We start from the raw sequence: 18,776 nt of genomic DNA, 5'->3' as shown, positions 1-18,776 counted from the left end.
GTTACCTCTCTAACCAATTAAAATCGTGATGTCATGATATTTTTTTTAACCTTTCATTTCATTAATATTTTTAAGTATACAATTTATACAGAAAATGTTATTATTACAGTGTTGATTTAAAATTTTTAAAATTGGCTTTTCTCGTTTTATGACTGCCAAATTCATCGATAATTTCTTCATATGAAATTTTTTATTTAAATACCCTATTTTCATAATTTCATCATTAAATCCACCCGTATTGTGTACAAATAGACAACATCTAAGTATTTCAAAAAGTATAATGGAAAAATGTCGATTTAATTTTTGGATAAAAATACGACTTTTGCACAATTTTGCGCCCTTGTCGTAGGCACAGTTCGTCATACCCATGATACGCCACTGCGCAACGGCAGAAAGCGTTGGAAAAGCGTTTTTCGTTGTCCTAATTAAAAGACGAAAAAAACAGGAGGGATTGGTTTTTCTTTTTTTTCTAGTTTTTAAAGTGTACCGTCAAATCCTATATCGAGAAGATAGCGAACTTAACGGTCGACGAATCGTACTCCGTATAATACTGGCGAACCGCGAAAAACCAAGTGCTTTCAAACGACTTTCGATATGAGAAAACAAACTAACGTTAACATTGTGAAAAATTGGCACTTCGTTTCAACTTTACAAACTTCGCATGTATTGTAAATTGAAACCCGTTTCCGGTTATATTTAAAAGTTTTAATATAAATTTATTTCCACACTTTTTTTAAATACTCCTATTGCAGACAAATTCGTTTAATGTTAGATTATCTGCCATTGCATTTCTAATGCTGTTGTGCATATGAATATAAACATATAACGTATAAAAATGTGTGATAATGAACCAATTGTACTCGTAAAGTTCAAAACATTCGTCTAAGTAATTTTTTAATGTATAACTACGAACAACTTATGCGTGTTTAAAGACTAGTAGCTTTTAGGCGTTTCGAATCTCCTATTATAATTTGCAAACACTGAGATCGAGACGTTTCTTCCGGGTTTTTTCGACCTTAGGGAAACGATGAGTCAATGTAGATTCCGCATCTCTATAAGTGTACAATTTGATTCGAATTAAATACTCCTGAGCTACATAATTTAACGTGGCCAATCGTAATTTATATATATAAAATACACATTTACTGTACATATATATGTATATTTGCTACACACCATACGGTCGGTTTCTGATCGAATAGACCATAATATTGGTCATAAACATATTTTGTGTTGGGGCTACGGAATTTAAATTGAAAATTATAACTTTAATTAAAAAAGCTCTTATATATATGGCTTAATAATCGAGATTGTAACAACATTAATGCCCACATCCGACCACTGAAATATTGCTAACTCATTAAGTCTGCATATCACCAACATAAACACGGTGAATAAACAATAATAACATGAAAGGTATAAGTAACAATCGTTTATCGTCTTACCTTTTAGTAATGGTATTCTTTTTTTGAAATGATTGGTCTCTGACGCGCCAAATGTACTATATTCCAACCTGAAACAATTTGTTCATCGATATTATGATAACAACATAAACCCACATATACGTTATATGTTATATAATATGTATACATCACAGCCCGTACCGAATATTATACATACATGTATCACGCATGGCTTTCTGTGTTCGATATAATCGAATTTCCCCGGAGAATTTTTACGCCGCAGAGAATTCAGAAGTAAAGCCGGTGAGTTATTTTAGTATTAATAATGTTATTATTGCGTTGTGCTACGAAACTTCTTAGAGGTGATGCTGTTAGTATTTTTAAGGATGGAATAATAAATATCCCAAGGATAAATTAGAAATAGTTAAAAAAAAAACATATATTGGTGAATAATCATAATATGAATAACTAGAGAAAAAAAATGCGAAACGAAGCCAACTAAACTGTATAGGGTATTGAATCGCATCAACTTAAGATGTTTTTTAATAATAGAACCCTTAGTATATATTTTATATGGTGCTTATTAACAGAATCAGTAAACTAGTTTCGATTTATTGTTTTTATAACAGTCTAAAAACAAATATCATTATGCAATATTTTATAAACCATTCGAATGCCAATCAAATTATGGAACTGTAATATTGAGCATAAAACACAAACTAATTGACTACTCACTATATTGTTAATATCACCATCTTCCCTCGCACAATTTTCAATTTTCTTAATAAAATAATATAAATTGATGATCATGGACTTGATTGAGCAAATTGAAATTATGAAGATTAAAATACAATTATAAATTTAAAAAAATTAAAAATAATTGTATTTTACAAATATTTACTCCATTTAATTTAATAAGATAGGTAAATTTATTAATAATATTACCAAGTTGATAAATTAGGTGATAAATAATATGTTATATGAATTCACGTGAATTAAGTGTGTGGAAGTATTAAAACCTGCACTTTATCATTGGTTTTGCAATATTAGTATAATCGTATAATAACTATTGTTATGGAGTTATTAATATTAGTATAATTATTATTGGATTAAGATAAGATGAGATTTATATACCTATAGGTACAAACGATAGTAGTTAAAAAATATTTTTATAAATTTGAAACTTTAAATTCTGAGTGAAGTGACAAATGTAAATAATTATTTAATATTTTTTATGACAACAACCTATTTTCTCCCGTGACAGAAAATCACAGTGGAAGTTTACAAAACAAAATTTATTTTACTATTTATAGTTTAAATATGCAGAAATATTCAAAATACTTTTATTGTTTTAATAAGAGATGGTTATCATGGAAATTACACAAATTATAATTACATTTGAATGGTACAAAAAGCAAACCAAATGCCAATGCATATAAATATTTGCCCTCAATCTTTATATTTAAATGAATTTAGTAGTATATTATCATTTTATCAATGACGTTGTATTCTTGTCGAATTTAGGATATCATATTTAATTTTAAAATCCAAATTCAACTTTTATATTCAGTGAGTCGAATTTTGCAATAAAAAAACTGAATTCCTCTAGCATAATCTTTACTACGTATACGAGTATATATGTACATTATCATGGCTAAATTTTGTTGCTCTGAAAACACATTTGATTCCATTCAAATAGTCCTAATTTCTGCACCAATATAACATTTTTACAGTATTTAGGGTAGCTGTGTACTTTGAAATTAGAACAATGTTTGTAGATTGGTGTTTAAATATATTTATACAATATACACCAACTTAGCAAAGGCATTGAATTATATTAATCACGAAACATTAATTTTAGTTCTAGTTTTTGCGAGACATATTAGGTCTTATTATCACGATGAAAAACATGACCAATGGGTAAGGTTAATGTCTTCGGAGTGACGTTTTTGGGTTTTTTAAACTAATTTTCTAATGAATTTTGTTAATATTCTAACTAATTTTTATTCTTATTTACATTTGTCTGTTATAAATTAATATAATTTGCCGTATGTAACATGATATAATTAGTCTAATATATGTAATCACAAACCATTTGCTAAATAAAGAAATAACTAGTTTACTGTAAATAGATCAGCTGCTTTTATTTCTGTTCATCAAAAACATATGCACGTCATTCGTATTTCTGTGAAATTACCAAAATTAATATCTAATTTATGATGGTACACAAATAAACTCTAAGGGAAATTAACCTAACTTATAGTATTAAACATTAAACATATAGATTAATAAGGCTTAACAATAAAATTTCAGATGATAGAATCTTCCATTTACCATCAAGTTGATTACCATTAGGATTACGATTGAAATAATAATAATAATAATCCTCGAATAACGCGTTATTAAAAATGCTCTTAAAAATACACCTTAAATATTTTTTTCAATATACTTTTTATTTTTATAGAAGAAAATAAAAATTTAAAAGTTTTTAAATGTTACTATAATAGATATAATTCGACACACCGTACACCCACACGTTAAAAAAGGAAAAACATTTTTATACGGAGCACGGCATTTTTATTTCAGAAATATATCCAAATGGGTTATGACACGCATTATTAAAACATTTCTAAATAGGTGTAGGTAACCCTATTTCATTAAAAATATTTTTATTTTTTTTACTACAAGAAAAAACAACTTTACAGTAAAATAAATACACGTTTTAAGAAAAAAATTAATTTTCTTTACGTCCGTATAAAAATGAATCAGTTACTGTATAAAATACAAAATATATACTAGACGTACTCCTACATAATATTAATTATACGTTAAAATGGTAAATAGGAAACTACATATAACTGACGGTTGGTATAGGTACATAAATAAAAAATGTTATACTTCCTATCAATTGCATATACCTATTGTAATATAATATGGTATAATTGTTAGTAAAAAATACTAGATTTTATATTTGTAAGGCTTTCGCCGTGATTTTTTGTATCATACAATTTAGTAAAATTACTTATAATATAAACGGTTTAATTGTTTCCCGGTCAAATTTCTAAGACTATTTTTTTTTTTTTTTTTACTATTAATCAAAATGAATCTAAACTGCTAGATCGTCGTTGAATTCAGATAAAGCAAGAGGTTAATTAGGTTGACCATCAAATATAAAAGAAAACTGTTTAAATAAATCTCCTTAAAATTATCCGGAAAACCATATGCGGTGCACATTTAAGAAACAAGTATTGAAATAATGTAAATGAGTAGTTAGAGGGATCACCCGAAACAGATTTTATGTATCACTGATATCGCAATTTATAAGGTTCTAAGTGTTCCATTCCTAGAGACAGTAATATTTGTCAGTATAGAATGTAGCGTCGGTGATCATATATCGTATAACACTAATTTATTTCTAATATTATTTTGTATTAAAACCAGCTGGTTTATTAATGAATCTAAACATATGGTAATGTGAGAAGGTCTGTAATGCAGGAATGGGTATTATACCATAATGACCACACAAAGTTTTCATTGCGGGGTTTTTTTAAAACAATTTTTTTGCTTTTTCATTTTCGTCATAACCACGTTTAAAAAAAACTCGCGTATAATGTGAGTAAAACAATTATGTTTAAAAACAACTTTTCTTTGCTAAAATTATAATGGTATAAATATATATTCACAACAAGCTTTAATTTACGTATAAAACAGCAACACGTCTATATGTACATATATATATATATATTATAATAATATAATATACAATATATATATTGTATATTAGAACGAAAAACATTCATTCGTTATACACAATTAAAGGCTCAAATGTAATTTTTTTTCCTATTGAAGAAACGGTTTTAAGGATTCGTTATCTTTATAATTAAACTACGCATGTTTGGGTTTTTAATTTAATGTAAATACTGTCAAAGTACTATCATTAAGAAGTTTAAAAATATGATGATTATAATACATAATATGTTGTTGAATTGTATACTAAAGTTAGTGTATTCAATATTTGTAAGCGTTTTTTACAAATGCGCAAATAACGTAGTAACGTCATAAGAAAACATTTACGAATGTATTGACTATCTATTGATCAATGTATGACTTAGAACGGATTCCAACTAAGTTCGAAATCATCAATTGAGCTTATATGTACTGACATCAATTCCCCATTTTCCTAGCTTATACCATTACCATTCATAAGAGTCAGGGATTTAGTTTGCCAAATGCTTTGTTAGATATTGGCAACTCAACATTCACGTGTGGTCAAGCATACGTGGCCCTCTCCAGGGTGACGAGTCCCCAGGGAGTTCACTTAATTAATTTTGATCTCTGTCAGGCGAAATCCAAGGATAGTGCCATTGTCGAATATAACCGTATAAGAACTTTGTATAGGCCAGAATTATCAGACATTCTATCTAAAAAGTATCGACGACGAAAAATAAGACCGTACTTGGCTATCATTGCCTGGTATTAACAACGCTCAAGAGTCCAATTTCTCAGCTCTTCAACAGAAACCCAAACGGTGAATGAGGCATAAGATATCATTATCGAATATACTCATTTATGACTTATGTAGGTTATGGAGAGAAGACAACTCAGAAAAAAGAAAAAGGTTTAGATTTATTTTCAAAAAAGACAGCGAATCATGGTAGGTAGTAGTATCTACATTACGGTCAAGTCTAGTTTATGCCTCATTCAGAAACTGGACAAGTGTGAAACAATACAAATAAAATAGGAGTGTATCTTTATTGTAGAAGTGCAGTGAGGCTATGAATTAAAAAATACTAGACTTGACCACAATGTAGATTTTACTACTTTGATAGGCCGATTTTTTTGGGATGGAATTTGAAACTTTGCTTTTTTCACCGTTTTTGGGGAAAAAATAACACCAAACATAATTATTTACTTGTCGTTGACTGCGTCCCATCTTAAAGTTCATTTCTTCAGATTTGCGCATTCAGTAACGCGCATATGTTATACTGTTAAATTATTATATATTTTTACGTTTACTTATTAAATTTTAAATTGGACCGCGAAGAAGGTATATTAAACCTTTTTTGGCTCCAATGTAATAAGTTTTTTAAAATTGTATGAGCCGCATAATGAAAAAAATTAATAGTGTAATGTAATATATGCGAAGAAAATTCGAAACTGTTTTCAATATAAAAGATCAGTTCAACAAATATATAAAAGTACATTGCAGTAACTAATGTTATTATTATTTTTTTTTTTATAGTATTTAATCTTAAAATCATTTATTTTTATTTTTTCAATTAAAATCTGAAATTGACTTACTTACTATTTTCATTACATTTAAGTAATAAATAACGATTAAAATAACTTATTGCTTCTTTAAAGTAACTAACAATGTAAATTAAATTATTTAAAATTAACTGTTAAATTTATAATAATAATAGTAAGTTATTATATAATTATTTAATCATATAGTTGAAAAAAATTTTTTACAATAGTTTATAAGTAAATATATTATATAGTTGTTATTTAAATGTATTCATAAAAATCTCTAATTCATGTTTTATCGTAAGAACTTATGTACACTAATTCACCCTTGAGTGTTATTTAATAAACAAATAAATAATACACCTTGACGTGAATATAATTTTGGCTTCTTGATTGAAATTTTAAAAAATTCCATCACTCTAATGCGTTTGGAGTCATATTATTAAGCACTAAATTTTAAATGTTTAATAAAAACCAAAATTAAGCAGCCCACGATGGAGCGGATTGGTGAGTAATAGCGTATGATAGAGAGAAATGGAAGGAGGTAGTTTTGGCGATAAAGATTCTCGATGGATCGTAAAGCCGGAAAAAAAAACAAAAACAAAAACCAAAATAAACATAAAATATAAACTATTAAAATGCCATATAATTAAATGACAGCTATAATTAAATTTAATTTGCCCAACATCAATAAAAATACGGACCTCTTATTTTTGGACTTAAACTGTACACATTTACAACATTTTGAAGGGTGCCGGGTGTGTGCACCCCTATGGTTGAATTCAATTTGGTTAGTCCAATTATTGAAATACGTTTAATATTTATATAGTTATGAGTATAATTGTATATTAACTTTATAACTAGTATAGGTTAAAAATTAGTTTTTGATGCATTTACAATTTTTGTTTATTTAAAATATGTATGAATAAAAGATTAGAAAATGTCAAAACACAAACACTTGTTAAAGCTTTCATCATTGTTTTATTTGTCATAATTTTCAGAATGACAGCTATTTTACATAGGACCTAACGAACTCATTAGTTTAGTCAATCTATCATACATTTTCTAAAATGTTGATGATATCAAAATTAATATGAGTGACAATCATTTTATATTTTCCACTATAATAATGAATCGGAATACTATTAATATTTAAAATCAATAAATTATTGATGATTATTTTATACTCTTGTCTAGTCACAAATCTCTTTAAATGTTTTTGACATGTACGTTCAAAGTTTCAAAAACATGCAGTAGTAATTTAATTACCTTTTTTTTTTTTGCTTGATATTTAATAAATTTGTAATATTACATTTAATTAATTTATATATATAATTTCAATATTCATTTTTAATTTAAATTTGAAATTTGAAATGTATAGTGACTTTCGTTTGCGACGAGTTTATGAATTAGGTTCGCGTGAAGATAATAGATTGTTTTTTTCGAGTAAGGGGAATTAGTGTCGTTTCAACCTGTGAAAATGTTTTTTAAAGTAACAGAAAATTAAGTACAGTAGAACCTCGATAAGTTGAAATTCAAGGGAAATGCAATTTTCTTCGACTTATCGAGATTTCGACTTATTAAGGTTTTCGAGTTACCAAGGTTTTAGAAAAATAATTCGATTTTTAAATTAAATTCATGTTTTTAAAATGTATGTATGTATAAAAGTTTTTAAGTAGCAACTGGCAATTAGTGCCGGCGCTAGGTATTGCGGGGCCCTAGACATTAGCCTTTAGGACAGCATTTCTCAACCTTTTTTCATTTACGTACCCCTTGACCTCTCACTACTGCTTTACGTACCCCCAAATGTCAATTTATTATATATTCACACACAACACAAATAAGATATTATGAAATAAGTTCGATGATGAAAAATTTGATAATAATATTTAATAATTAATTAATTTAATTAGCCATACAATTTACATATATATATATAAAAGTAATATCAACTTTACAATTTAATTTTAATGAGACCCTTGGGCTTGTTTGCTGGCACATCATTTTTTGAAATCTGGCTCCTCGGATGATAAGTAAACTCGTAAATCTGAACTCACAAAGAGTCTATTACGATACTTATTTTTTATGTAGGTGTACAACGAAAAAGCCCTCTCCACCAATACAGTACTCGTAAACGGCAGCAGAACATTAAATGCTTTATTTGAAAGCTCAGGATGCTCTTCATTTACGTCAGCCCAAAAAGCGATGTGAGATTTTTTTTCAAATATTACCTCAAGTGAAGAATTCGTTTTCAGTTCAATAAGTTTTTCTTTTTCTCGTATTAATAAAACTGCAGATTCGAAATATTTTTCACTGAAAGGAATGCTATCCAATGGTCTCCTTTTTCACACTTTGGGAAGTATTTATTAAAAGCCGTTTTGAGTCCATTCAAATGTTGAACAATTTGGATTTTGATATCTTGCGATAGGTTTATATCGGTTTCACAGAGAAAATCGTGCAGCGTTTCAAATATTTCTGGTTGGTTATTCTAAATACACGACATCCAAAACTTTAACTTTTTAACAAAAGATTCTATTTTGTCAATAACTTGGAATATTGTTACTGTTGTACTGTTTTGAAGAGTCAAATTTAGATAATTTAATTTCAAAAAAATGTCGGATAAATATGCAAGTTTTTGAAGCCATTCATGGTCATTAAACTTTAACGAATGCCAAAAAGGATAGTTTTCAAAGAACATTAAAACTTCATGTCTAAATTCAAACAAACAAGTAAGGACTCTGCCTCGTGATAACCATCTAACCTCAGTATGAATGAGGGTTTTTTGAAAACTGCCAATGTCTTTGCACAATGCTGAGAATATTCTGGAGTTCGTGTGGCGAGACTTGATGAAGTTCACTATTTTACAAGAATCATCCAGAACGTCCTTCAAATCAACAGGTAAAGGTTTCGATGTGAGAGCTTGTCGATGGATGCAACAATGAGTCCACTTTACCAGGAGAGATACTGCTTTGACATGTACCAGGAGACTAGAGTAACAACCTGACATAGACTTGCCACCATCAGTACTTAAGCCACAACATTTTGATCACATTATTCTCTTTTCGATGAAGTAAGAATTATTAGCATGGAAAATATCTGCACCTGTTGTGCGTTCAGTAAGAGCAAAGCAAAAGCTCTTCTACGCTTTCATTTTCTTTCAAATACCTTGCAATCACTAACAAAATAGCTAATTGTGCAACATCAGTACTTTAATCAACTTGAATGGAAAACAATTGACTATCATTGATACCTTTTAGTAGTGTCTCCTCAATGTCATTAAAAAATCTTTGATTCTACGGCTGACAGTGTCATTTGATAGTGGGATAGAATTTATTTTATTGATATAGTCTTTTTCGAACATAAAGGAAACTGCGTCTTTAATGCTTGACAAAATCAAATTTTCACCGATGGTATGATTTTTACCACTTTTGGCAATTTGGTAACTAATTCGAAAATATGCTTCAAGTAAAATATGAAAAAATAATAATTACGAAAGATTTTTATGTACGTCGTATGTGACACGGACACACTGAAAGCAAGCGACAGACTAATTATTACAAACTAACAGAGAGTGATGTATATGAGATAAAATAGTTAATGGATTTTTAATAGACAAATAATTGATATTGTATTGAACATCGTTACGTAACCCGATATAATAAAATCCAGTGTCCTGTGCCAAGTGCTCGACTTAAGGGGGGACGCAGGGGGACGGAGTACCCCAACTAATTTTCAGAAATTTTAGCGTCCCCCTACTATTATTACACTATAATCATAACGCTCAACCAGTTTTGGGGACGTTCTTTTTTTTTAAAGTAAATAGAGTCTCCTTCTTTAATTTTGCCAAGTCGAGTACTGCCTGTACCACATTATTAAATATTTCACAATTTACAAGCCATTTAAAATAAACCAATTGTAATTTTTTTCCGGTATTACGCTTTTTTTTTTCATGTACCCTCTCATACTTTTTTACGTACCCCCAAGGGTACGCGTACCACAGGTTGAGAAACGCTGCTTTAGGATATAAAATGTCAATGTATCTCACGGTATTAAGATGATAATTTAAAATCAGAGGGGCCCTTTAACGAGCGCGGGGCCCTGGACAAATATCCCATTTGTCCTCCCATAGTGCCGGCACTACTGGCAATACCGATACACATGAAAAATACTGTTGTGTGCCGAGGTTAGTAAATGCAAACGATAATAAACACAATAACATACAATTACTGCACATGCTCGTTCGATCGCAACTGGCAATACCGAAAAAAATGAAAAATATTGTTGTGTGCCGAGATTAATCAATACTTACGATAATAAACACAATAAAAGTGATTAGAAAAAATCAACGGAACGTTCGGACAATTGTTTATAAAGCTATCCCTCATTATCCGTCTATATTCGAAGCACAATATGTTCGAGTTATCTATAGTTTTTTTTTTTCGAATAATCGAGGTTTACGCAAGGGAAAAGAATTTTTTTCGACTTATCAAGGTTTTCGACTTATTGCGATTCAACTTATCGAGATTCCACTGTAATTAGCTTAAAATATTGTCATATTTTTTTTTTTTAATAAAATAATCAAATTCACATATATAACGTGACACGCAACACTATAATATAAATTTGTAATAAATAAACGATAAGTACTGTACTGCTCATAATGCTTTAAGAGTAACTACTAAATAATTTAAAACATTGAATTGCACGACGTTCAAACAGTATGAACATTTAACGGTTTAACGAATACCGTACGTTTCTCTGTCCAAGCGATCATACGGTCGAAATATCAAATGATAAATCGAAACGAAAAACAAACAGTTTTGCTTCAAAAGATTATCTGCCTTTTAACAGACGTTAATTGATTTTTAATATTACGTATATATTTATATTTATATATTTTATATAGTTGATCTATTATATTTAATATATAATATTATTAAATATTGCTATAAGAAAAAATAAATTAATAAAACATGAATAAACAAATACGTAATACGCACGTATTTACATTTAAGATTTACCCGTCAACACAAAAAGCGATTGCTGCCCAATTACTAGTAATAATAATTTGATATTATTATCAACTAAATTACATAGCACAGATAGTATGTTTATATTGTATGCATGTTGTATTTATTCATTATATTCTTCCATACGTATGCATAGAACATTACTAAACCGGGATTTTAAATTAATCTTAATTAATTGGTTTGTAGTAAACCCTGCCCTCTCAGAAGTAGTGGATAGTATAATAATAGTAGTAGAGTAACTATTATACACGGCCCGAGACTATACCCACTTGTAATTATTATATACATAATGAACGCGTAGAGACTCAAAAACTATAATACATTTCTTGGTTGTTTGAATATTTTAGGTTCGCGTTGAACATTTCGAATTTCATATGTAGCGAACGTAGTTATAAGTTCTCATTCATTTCTAAGATCTATAATGATACTAAGATTATGTGAATGCGAAATTACTAAATATAGCTCTGATTAAAAATATCTTTGATACCAATAGACAAGGTTAGGTTAAACAATTACATTTTTCTGCACACAGTTCATAGTATACTTAAGTAATGATGTAAAATATATCTGGACTTTTAAAATAATAAAAAATCAGTAGTTTATATAATTATATTGAAAATAGTGCGCGTGTCTATTTATTATTTTTTTATTTTTTTGTTTATCAAAAACTATAAAAATAAATCGACAAAGAACCTTAGCAAAATATAACACAGAATATTATATATTAAGTTATAGTTAGGGGTGGATAGAATTAAATTTAAAGTCATAATAAATAAAATTGTAATTGAAAAAGAATTCTGACTGAAATTAAAGACATTGTATATATTTATATTACTTCATACCGATTTTGTTTCAAGCAACTATTAAGATTCGAAAATATAGTGAAAAAGTATCAAACTTCATTGTAAAATCTTAATGGGTATTATTAATTACTTACTTCACTAAAAATATAAAATATATTATACCTACATTTAAAATTAAAACAATATTTTTCTCTTTGAATATTAATAAGTAGGTATACTGTTGTGCTCACTTTGATCAGTTTAGAAACCATTATTCGTGCGTTATCAATGGAATTTTCAAGGTGAATTTATGTTGAAGTTATAATTTAAATATTTAAGAGGTAGCCTACAAGTAGGTTAATGGGGATGAGGTAAACCAATGGTTTAGTGTACAAATAAACTTGAAAGTGATGATCCATGAACATAAAGACGTTTCTAATGGATTTGGTAATACGGTTCCATAATGCGCGTTGGACGCAAAAGTTTAATAATGGTGTTTTTTTTAATGTACATAAAAAAAAACAAGAGTGTATATTATTTTGTAAATATACATGCATCTAAAATATAGTTTGGTTAAAAACGTTATATACAAAAAAAAAAAAAAAATCACAATTATAAATTTAATAAAGTTAAATATAATGTATTGTATATAACTTGTTCAAGTTCTTTTACATTTAAACACAAAGAACATATTTTATTTTAAGGGTAATTATTTTTTTAATTACATTTTTATAAGTATAAATACTTGAATATAATATTGAAATTTCTTTTAACTTTCATGTTTCATATGTTTCTTGGGCATCCTGTGAAGCTATTCATAAGTAGCCTTAGGTATAATTAATTTTGTTTTATTAATATTTTACCATACAAAAAAATAACATGTAAAAATTATAATAATGTTACAACTTTTTTAAAAATCAATTACAATACTTAGACAGCTGAACAAACTCTTTTATGGTGAATAATCATATAATCAACAAAGGAAAATATCATAACAGTTATTTGTTAATTGAAACAGCTTATATATGCATTATATTCTATGTTGAACAGATTTTCTCGAAAATTTTGAATTTTAGAAATTCGAAAATAAGTTATCAAAGAACACTATTAGTATAGTTCAATTTTCAGTTTATAACGTTATTTTTGAAATTAGTCAAAAATAATCTACCTGTAAAAAAAAAATCCCTTGTCTGTTGTAAGCTCATTGCAAACATATAATATTTTCTTAGTTTTGTTCAAATTGTAAGATTATTTTATTTTAACAATTTGCTACCAAAGTCAACAAAAATATTTTAATACTTAATTATGTCCACTTCATGGTTTTATAACTCATAATATTTATATTATCTACTCATATTATGATATTGAATATATGCAAATATATATAATTGAATATAATTTTCAAATTAACAAAAATATAATTATAATGGAAAAACCTATAAAAATATAACAGATTTCATTTCGTTTGTTAAAATTAAAACTATGCATTAAATAAATATTATATATATATATTAAGAAAATAAAAATATACATATAAATATAATATAATTTAAAATTTATGGAAAAAGAACTTGAGAACTTTATTAGTGTCTATCTATCGTTGATAAACATATTGCAAAATAATTCTTAATACAAATCGTCTTTTTACATTTTTTATTTAGAAAAATACAGATACATTTCAACAATTAATAGTTTAAGAACGAAAAGAAAATTACGATTTCTTTGACCAAATTATTGTAATTGTTATCGTTAGGGCTCGGAAGTTAATGCATTTTGCATTTTTTTTTCGAACTTTTTAGAAGATGCTATCCACAAATGTGTTTCATTAGCATGTGAATCCGAATAACTAATTTTTTTTTTCTTTTTTTTTGCATTTTTTGGGTGATTGTTACCTTTTAAGTCATTTTTTGACATTTATGGGTACCTAATTTTTCCACATTTTTAGTTATTTTTATTGACACACTAGTTAATTTCTTTATTATTTCATTAACCATTATGCCGATAACTTAAGACTTGTCCGATCTTATCTCATCGATTACATCCGTCGTTGTTGTGTTGTAGTGAATAGTATTATACCTAAATTTTATTATTTTTTCCTAATATTCGATTAGTATCCGATATTATCTCGTCGGTTACAGTCGTCGCTTCATTGTCATATTATAGTAAATAATACCTATTATATTTCAATTTTATTATTTTTTCGTAATATTTTCGAAATGGCGAAAATTAAAATGTCGGTTAGTGCTCGTCTGCGTCTTCCAATCATTTCAGTAGACATGGAGAGAAGTTTTTCCAAATATAAATATTTATTAACAGATAATCGTCATTGATTTACTTTTGATAACATTAAATACGCTCTAATCATACAATGCAATGATTTTGATTTTTGAGTAATTTGTAAGCTTTGATAAATTTATAAAACAAATGTTTGTCATTTTTTTATTTCATATTTTAAGGACATTTTTTGTCATCATTTTTATGTCATATTTTGAGTAATTTGTAAGTTTTGATTTATATAGAATGTTATAGTAAAATAGAATAAAATATTTAAAAAAATGTATTTTTATTAATTTTAAACAAATATTTGTAATTATTTAGGTCATATTTTCAGGACATTTTTTGTCATTTTTATGTCATATTTACATATTTTTTAGGTAATTTTTTAATGTTTTTAAGGTCATCAACTTCCGAGTTTTAGTTATCATCATAGTATATGTATTATTTATAAAGGATCATTTTGTAATGGAATATAATCTCTCTATTTCAAGAAATTATAAGAAGCATACACTTCAATTAAAATCAAGATAAGGTTATCAAATCAACTTTGAATATGATATGTTGAGACATCTTCCAACCCTTTGCATAGATTCAATAAGTATAAAATTAATATCCTTGTGTATGTATTATAATCACTTTTAATGAACATGTTGTATATACTCGTCGGTACAGTTATTTTTCAGATTAAATTAATACATTAAATTTAAATGTAAAATAATTATACTTGATTCACAAGTAAACTTTCTTAAAAAAAAAAAAAAACTTTGAAAATGAAACAATTAATAAAACAAAACCCATTAAGGGTGAAATGATAGACAATACATGTAATCGACCTACGTTGTGTTCCTTTTCATAAAAAAAACCTATTAAATTCTATAGCAATGAGTACAATAGGTAATGGAAACGAAACAAGAATAAAATACACGTGAGTGTTTGTTGAGATTTTTATTCATAATTTTTCACATGTAATTTGATTGACAGAGCGTCCGGTTGTCCAAAGATTGATGACAGTATTGCGATGTATTGAAAAAATCATAATTAACGATTACTGACGAACTGAAATGATTACAAAGGCGAGGATACAAAAAAATTGTTACCAATCAGCATACAGTGGACGAAGGATTAAGGTCTTGACGGATTTCCGTGAATGGTTGGGGGCTCAAGGCTTCAACGATCCGGACATTCGAAATAAAGTCCGAATCTACGACTCGCATTGTTATTAAAAAAGGAAATGACACGACATAATAGATTTAAAAACTCGGAGGTTGTTAGTATAAAACTGAGAAAAAACCACGCTTAAGTAATTCCTACAAAAACAAAAACAAAACTAGTTAATGCTCGTGGCACCAGAGCAGATGTGATGGTGGTGATAACAATAAAATGAGCATGCATATTGTACTTTATTTATAGGTATCTCTATATACTATTATTATTATTATTATTATTGGCGAAGGAACTACACAGGCATTTGCCCTCGTTTAATTGACCTCTCCCGCAGCGCACATACGTAAGTATAAATTATTATTATCTACCCTGCATTATATCCTTACGCGTTGCATTATGTTCACGATGCCGGTACACGCATCGTCTTAATAATACTTTACTTATACGTATATACGTATATATACAAGTATGAGAACAAATTCCTTCAAAATGTATGCTGTTGTTGATGCAAATTCTACACAGAAATCAAAGTTTACGAATAAATTATATATAATAAATAATATTTATAGATTCTCGTTTAAATTTGAAAAATCTCCTCAATATTTTTCTTTTTTTCGATTTGAAGGGGAAAAAAAATTCTAATAATATATAATAATTATATGTATAAAATTACCTACGTAAATGTTTAATGTCATGGGACAAAAATGTCGCGATAAATGATCTAATATAATTTATAATAAGAAATTATTAGTTTTTATTAATAACCTAACCATGAACAGCTCTAAGTTATATTCCTACAGACTACTACAGTTATTAATTCTGTAAATAATGTTTTTAACCCTTAGCTATACGCGCCATTTTTTTTTCAATAATTATACGCGCGGTGTATTTTATACACCAATTTGTTTTACACAGAAATCAATGTCGTATTGCATATATATTTGACTTTATTTACTAATAAAAGAACAAAGTACTATTTAATATTGTTTTAAATTTAATTATAAAAAAATTTTTAAAAAAAATGTTGTTATTACTATATTATAATTGATAAAATTAAAAATATCTTATTGTCAAATAATTTTTACGTTTCCATATCTAATATGTCATTCACATAATTTGGTGTAAGCTTTGACCTATAATAATAATTATAATATGATTAAATAATATAATTATTATATAATTATTAAATATTAGAAAAATAAACGGAATTATCAGTCAATATAAGACGTAAAAATTACTTACATTATTACACGCGCGGTGTATTTCGTTTACCGATACAAAAATATTTTAAGATGGAGCTTGTTTGTGCGGCTACAAATATCAAATGACGACTAAAATGGATTAATAACTATTACATATTAGCAGAGGTGGAACTAGAAATTTTTACGCCCGGGGAAAATGTTAAAATTACGCCCTATCATAGGCCAATAATCTAATTCTCTTCTCGATAATTTTTTTCTAATAATAATAAACAATCATACTTAATGAGTTTTAACCTAATATCAGTATTTAACAAAATTAAAAATATCAAATTAGTTGTTAATTATTAAAAAATTAAACCCTCTAAAATTTCACGCCTGGGGATGAATCCCCATCTTCTACCCCCTAGTTCCGCCCTTGCATATTAGATAAGAAAAGGTTAGATGAGGAGAATAACTGAAAACAAATAAAAACCAAAATAGAACAAGATAAACAAAAATATGGGTGTACAAAGTACACCAGCGCGTGTAGTTAAGAGTTAAAATTAAAAATCATTGTTCAATAAATTTTAATTGAACCGTAACCGCCTATCCCACTGGTCTAGGCCAAACTGATCTGATTAAATCATAGCAACCGGACCGAACTGAAATGATTGACATGTTTAAAAGAGGACCGGACCGAATTCTAATAAAAATATGGAATCGAACTGAACCAGTGGTGGATTTAAAGGTTCAAATTAAGTCGGCAAATCCAAAAGAGGGGCCTCGTAATAAATGTATTAGTAACATTCTTAGCTCCGTTTTACCTCTCTACACTCGCGTTTCGAAACTGATAATAAATCATTGTTCATATACTCTTATAGTGTTCATACTCGGAAATTATATAGCATACTAAAATCAATGTTAATAGTACTTCAAACTATATCTATATTCGATCTTTTCTGCTTTGTTTATAAATAAAATGTTCTATTTTTGAAATATTCGGAGTATTCCTGAGTATTTGCTGTATATTTAAATTATTTTGTTATAAATAAAAATGGCAATTGTAAACTACATTACAGTTTGTATTATATATTTTTTTTTTTTGTGATAAAATTTAAAAAAAATTACCTATCATTTTTTTGGGCCTCAGCGAACAATATAGGAAGACATTTGCCGACTAAACGACCGTTAAATCCGTCACTGGACTGAACCAATCCTTCGTATATTTTTATACGATAAAACCGGACTGGATCAAACCACGGTCCGGTCAGGTGCGAACTAGATAACATGGACCGAACGATGCAGAAGATTAGTACACAGTAACGACCTACGTATCCTGTCCGCAGAACGAACGACAAACATTAGGTCTTTTCAGTGTGCAATAGGTTTAATTGATACGTGATCGAAAATCAAGACGCATCGTGGTGCCGCTTCCAGGCATCAATATGCATCTATATCATTGGCGTCGAAATATCTCGTAGGAGGTATTTTCACTTTTCTCGCCTCGATAACCGAAGACATTTATCATCGTCCTAAACGTAAACGCGTATCACAACTGACGCATTACTACAAACCATACCGTAACACAGATTTTACTCGTTGATCATACACTATTTTCGTTTGCATTACCATGATTGAACATACAAAGAACGCGTGTTATTGCTTTGATGAATGTTACGCAATGTCAAATAG

The 18,776-nt window shown here is 28.0% G+C and overlaps 1 protein-coding gene across 5 annotated transcripts in view; it reads right to left on the bottom strand.

Annotated features, from left to right (window-relative positions):
• The window catches only part of LOC112687566, a 109,419-nt gene that overhangs the window by 39,508 nt on the left and 51,135 nt on the right, over positions 1-18,776 (bottom strand). For all 5 annotated transcript variants that reach the window (XM_025560316.1, XM_025560315.1, XM_025560317.1 and 2 more), the window contains exon 4: positions 1,446-1,513. In XM_025560316.1, coding sequence (XP_025416101.1) covers positions 1,446-1,513 — 68 coding nt within the window. The remainder of the gene's footprint in view (positions 1-1,445; positions 1,514-18,776) is intronic.

The sequence above is a fragment of the Sipha flava genome, unplaced genomic scaffold (genome assembly GCF_003268045.1).
Source record: "Sipha flava isolate LNK unplaced genomic scaffold, YSA_version1 35_pilon_pilon, whole genome shotgun sequence".
NCBI lineage: Eukaryota > Metazoa > Arthropoda > Insecta > Hemiptera > Aphididae > Sipha > Sipha flava.
Note: the sequence above shows the minus strand (reverse complement) of the source record. Positions and strands in the feature narration are given on the sequence as shown.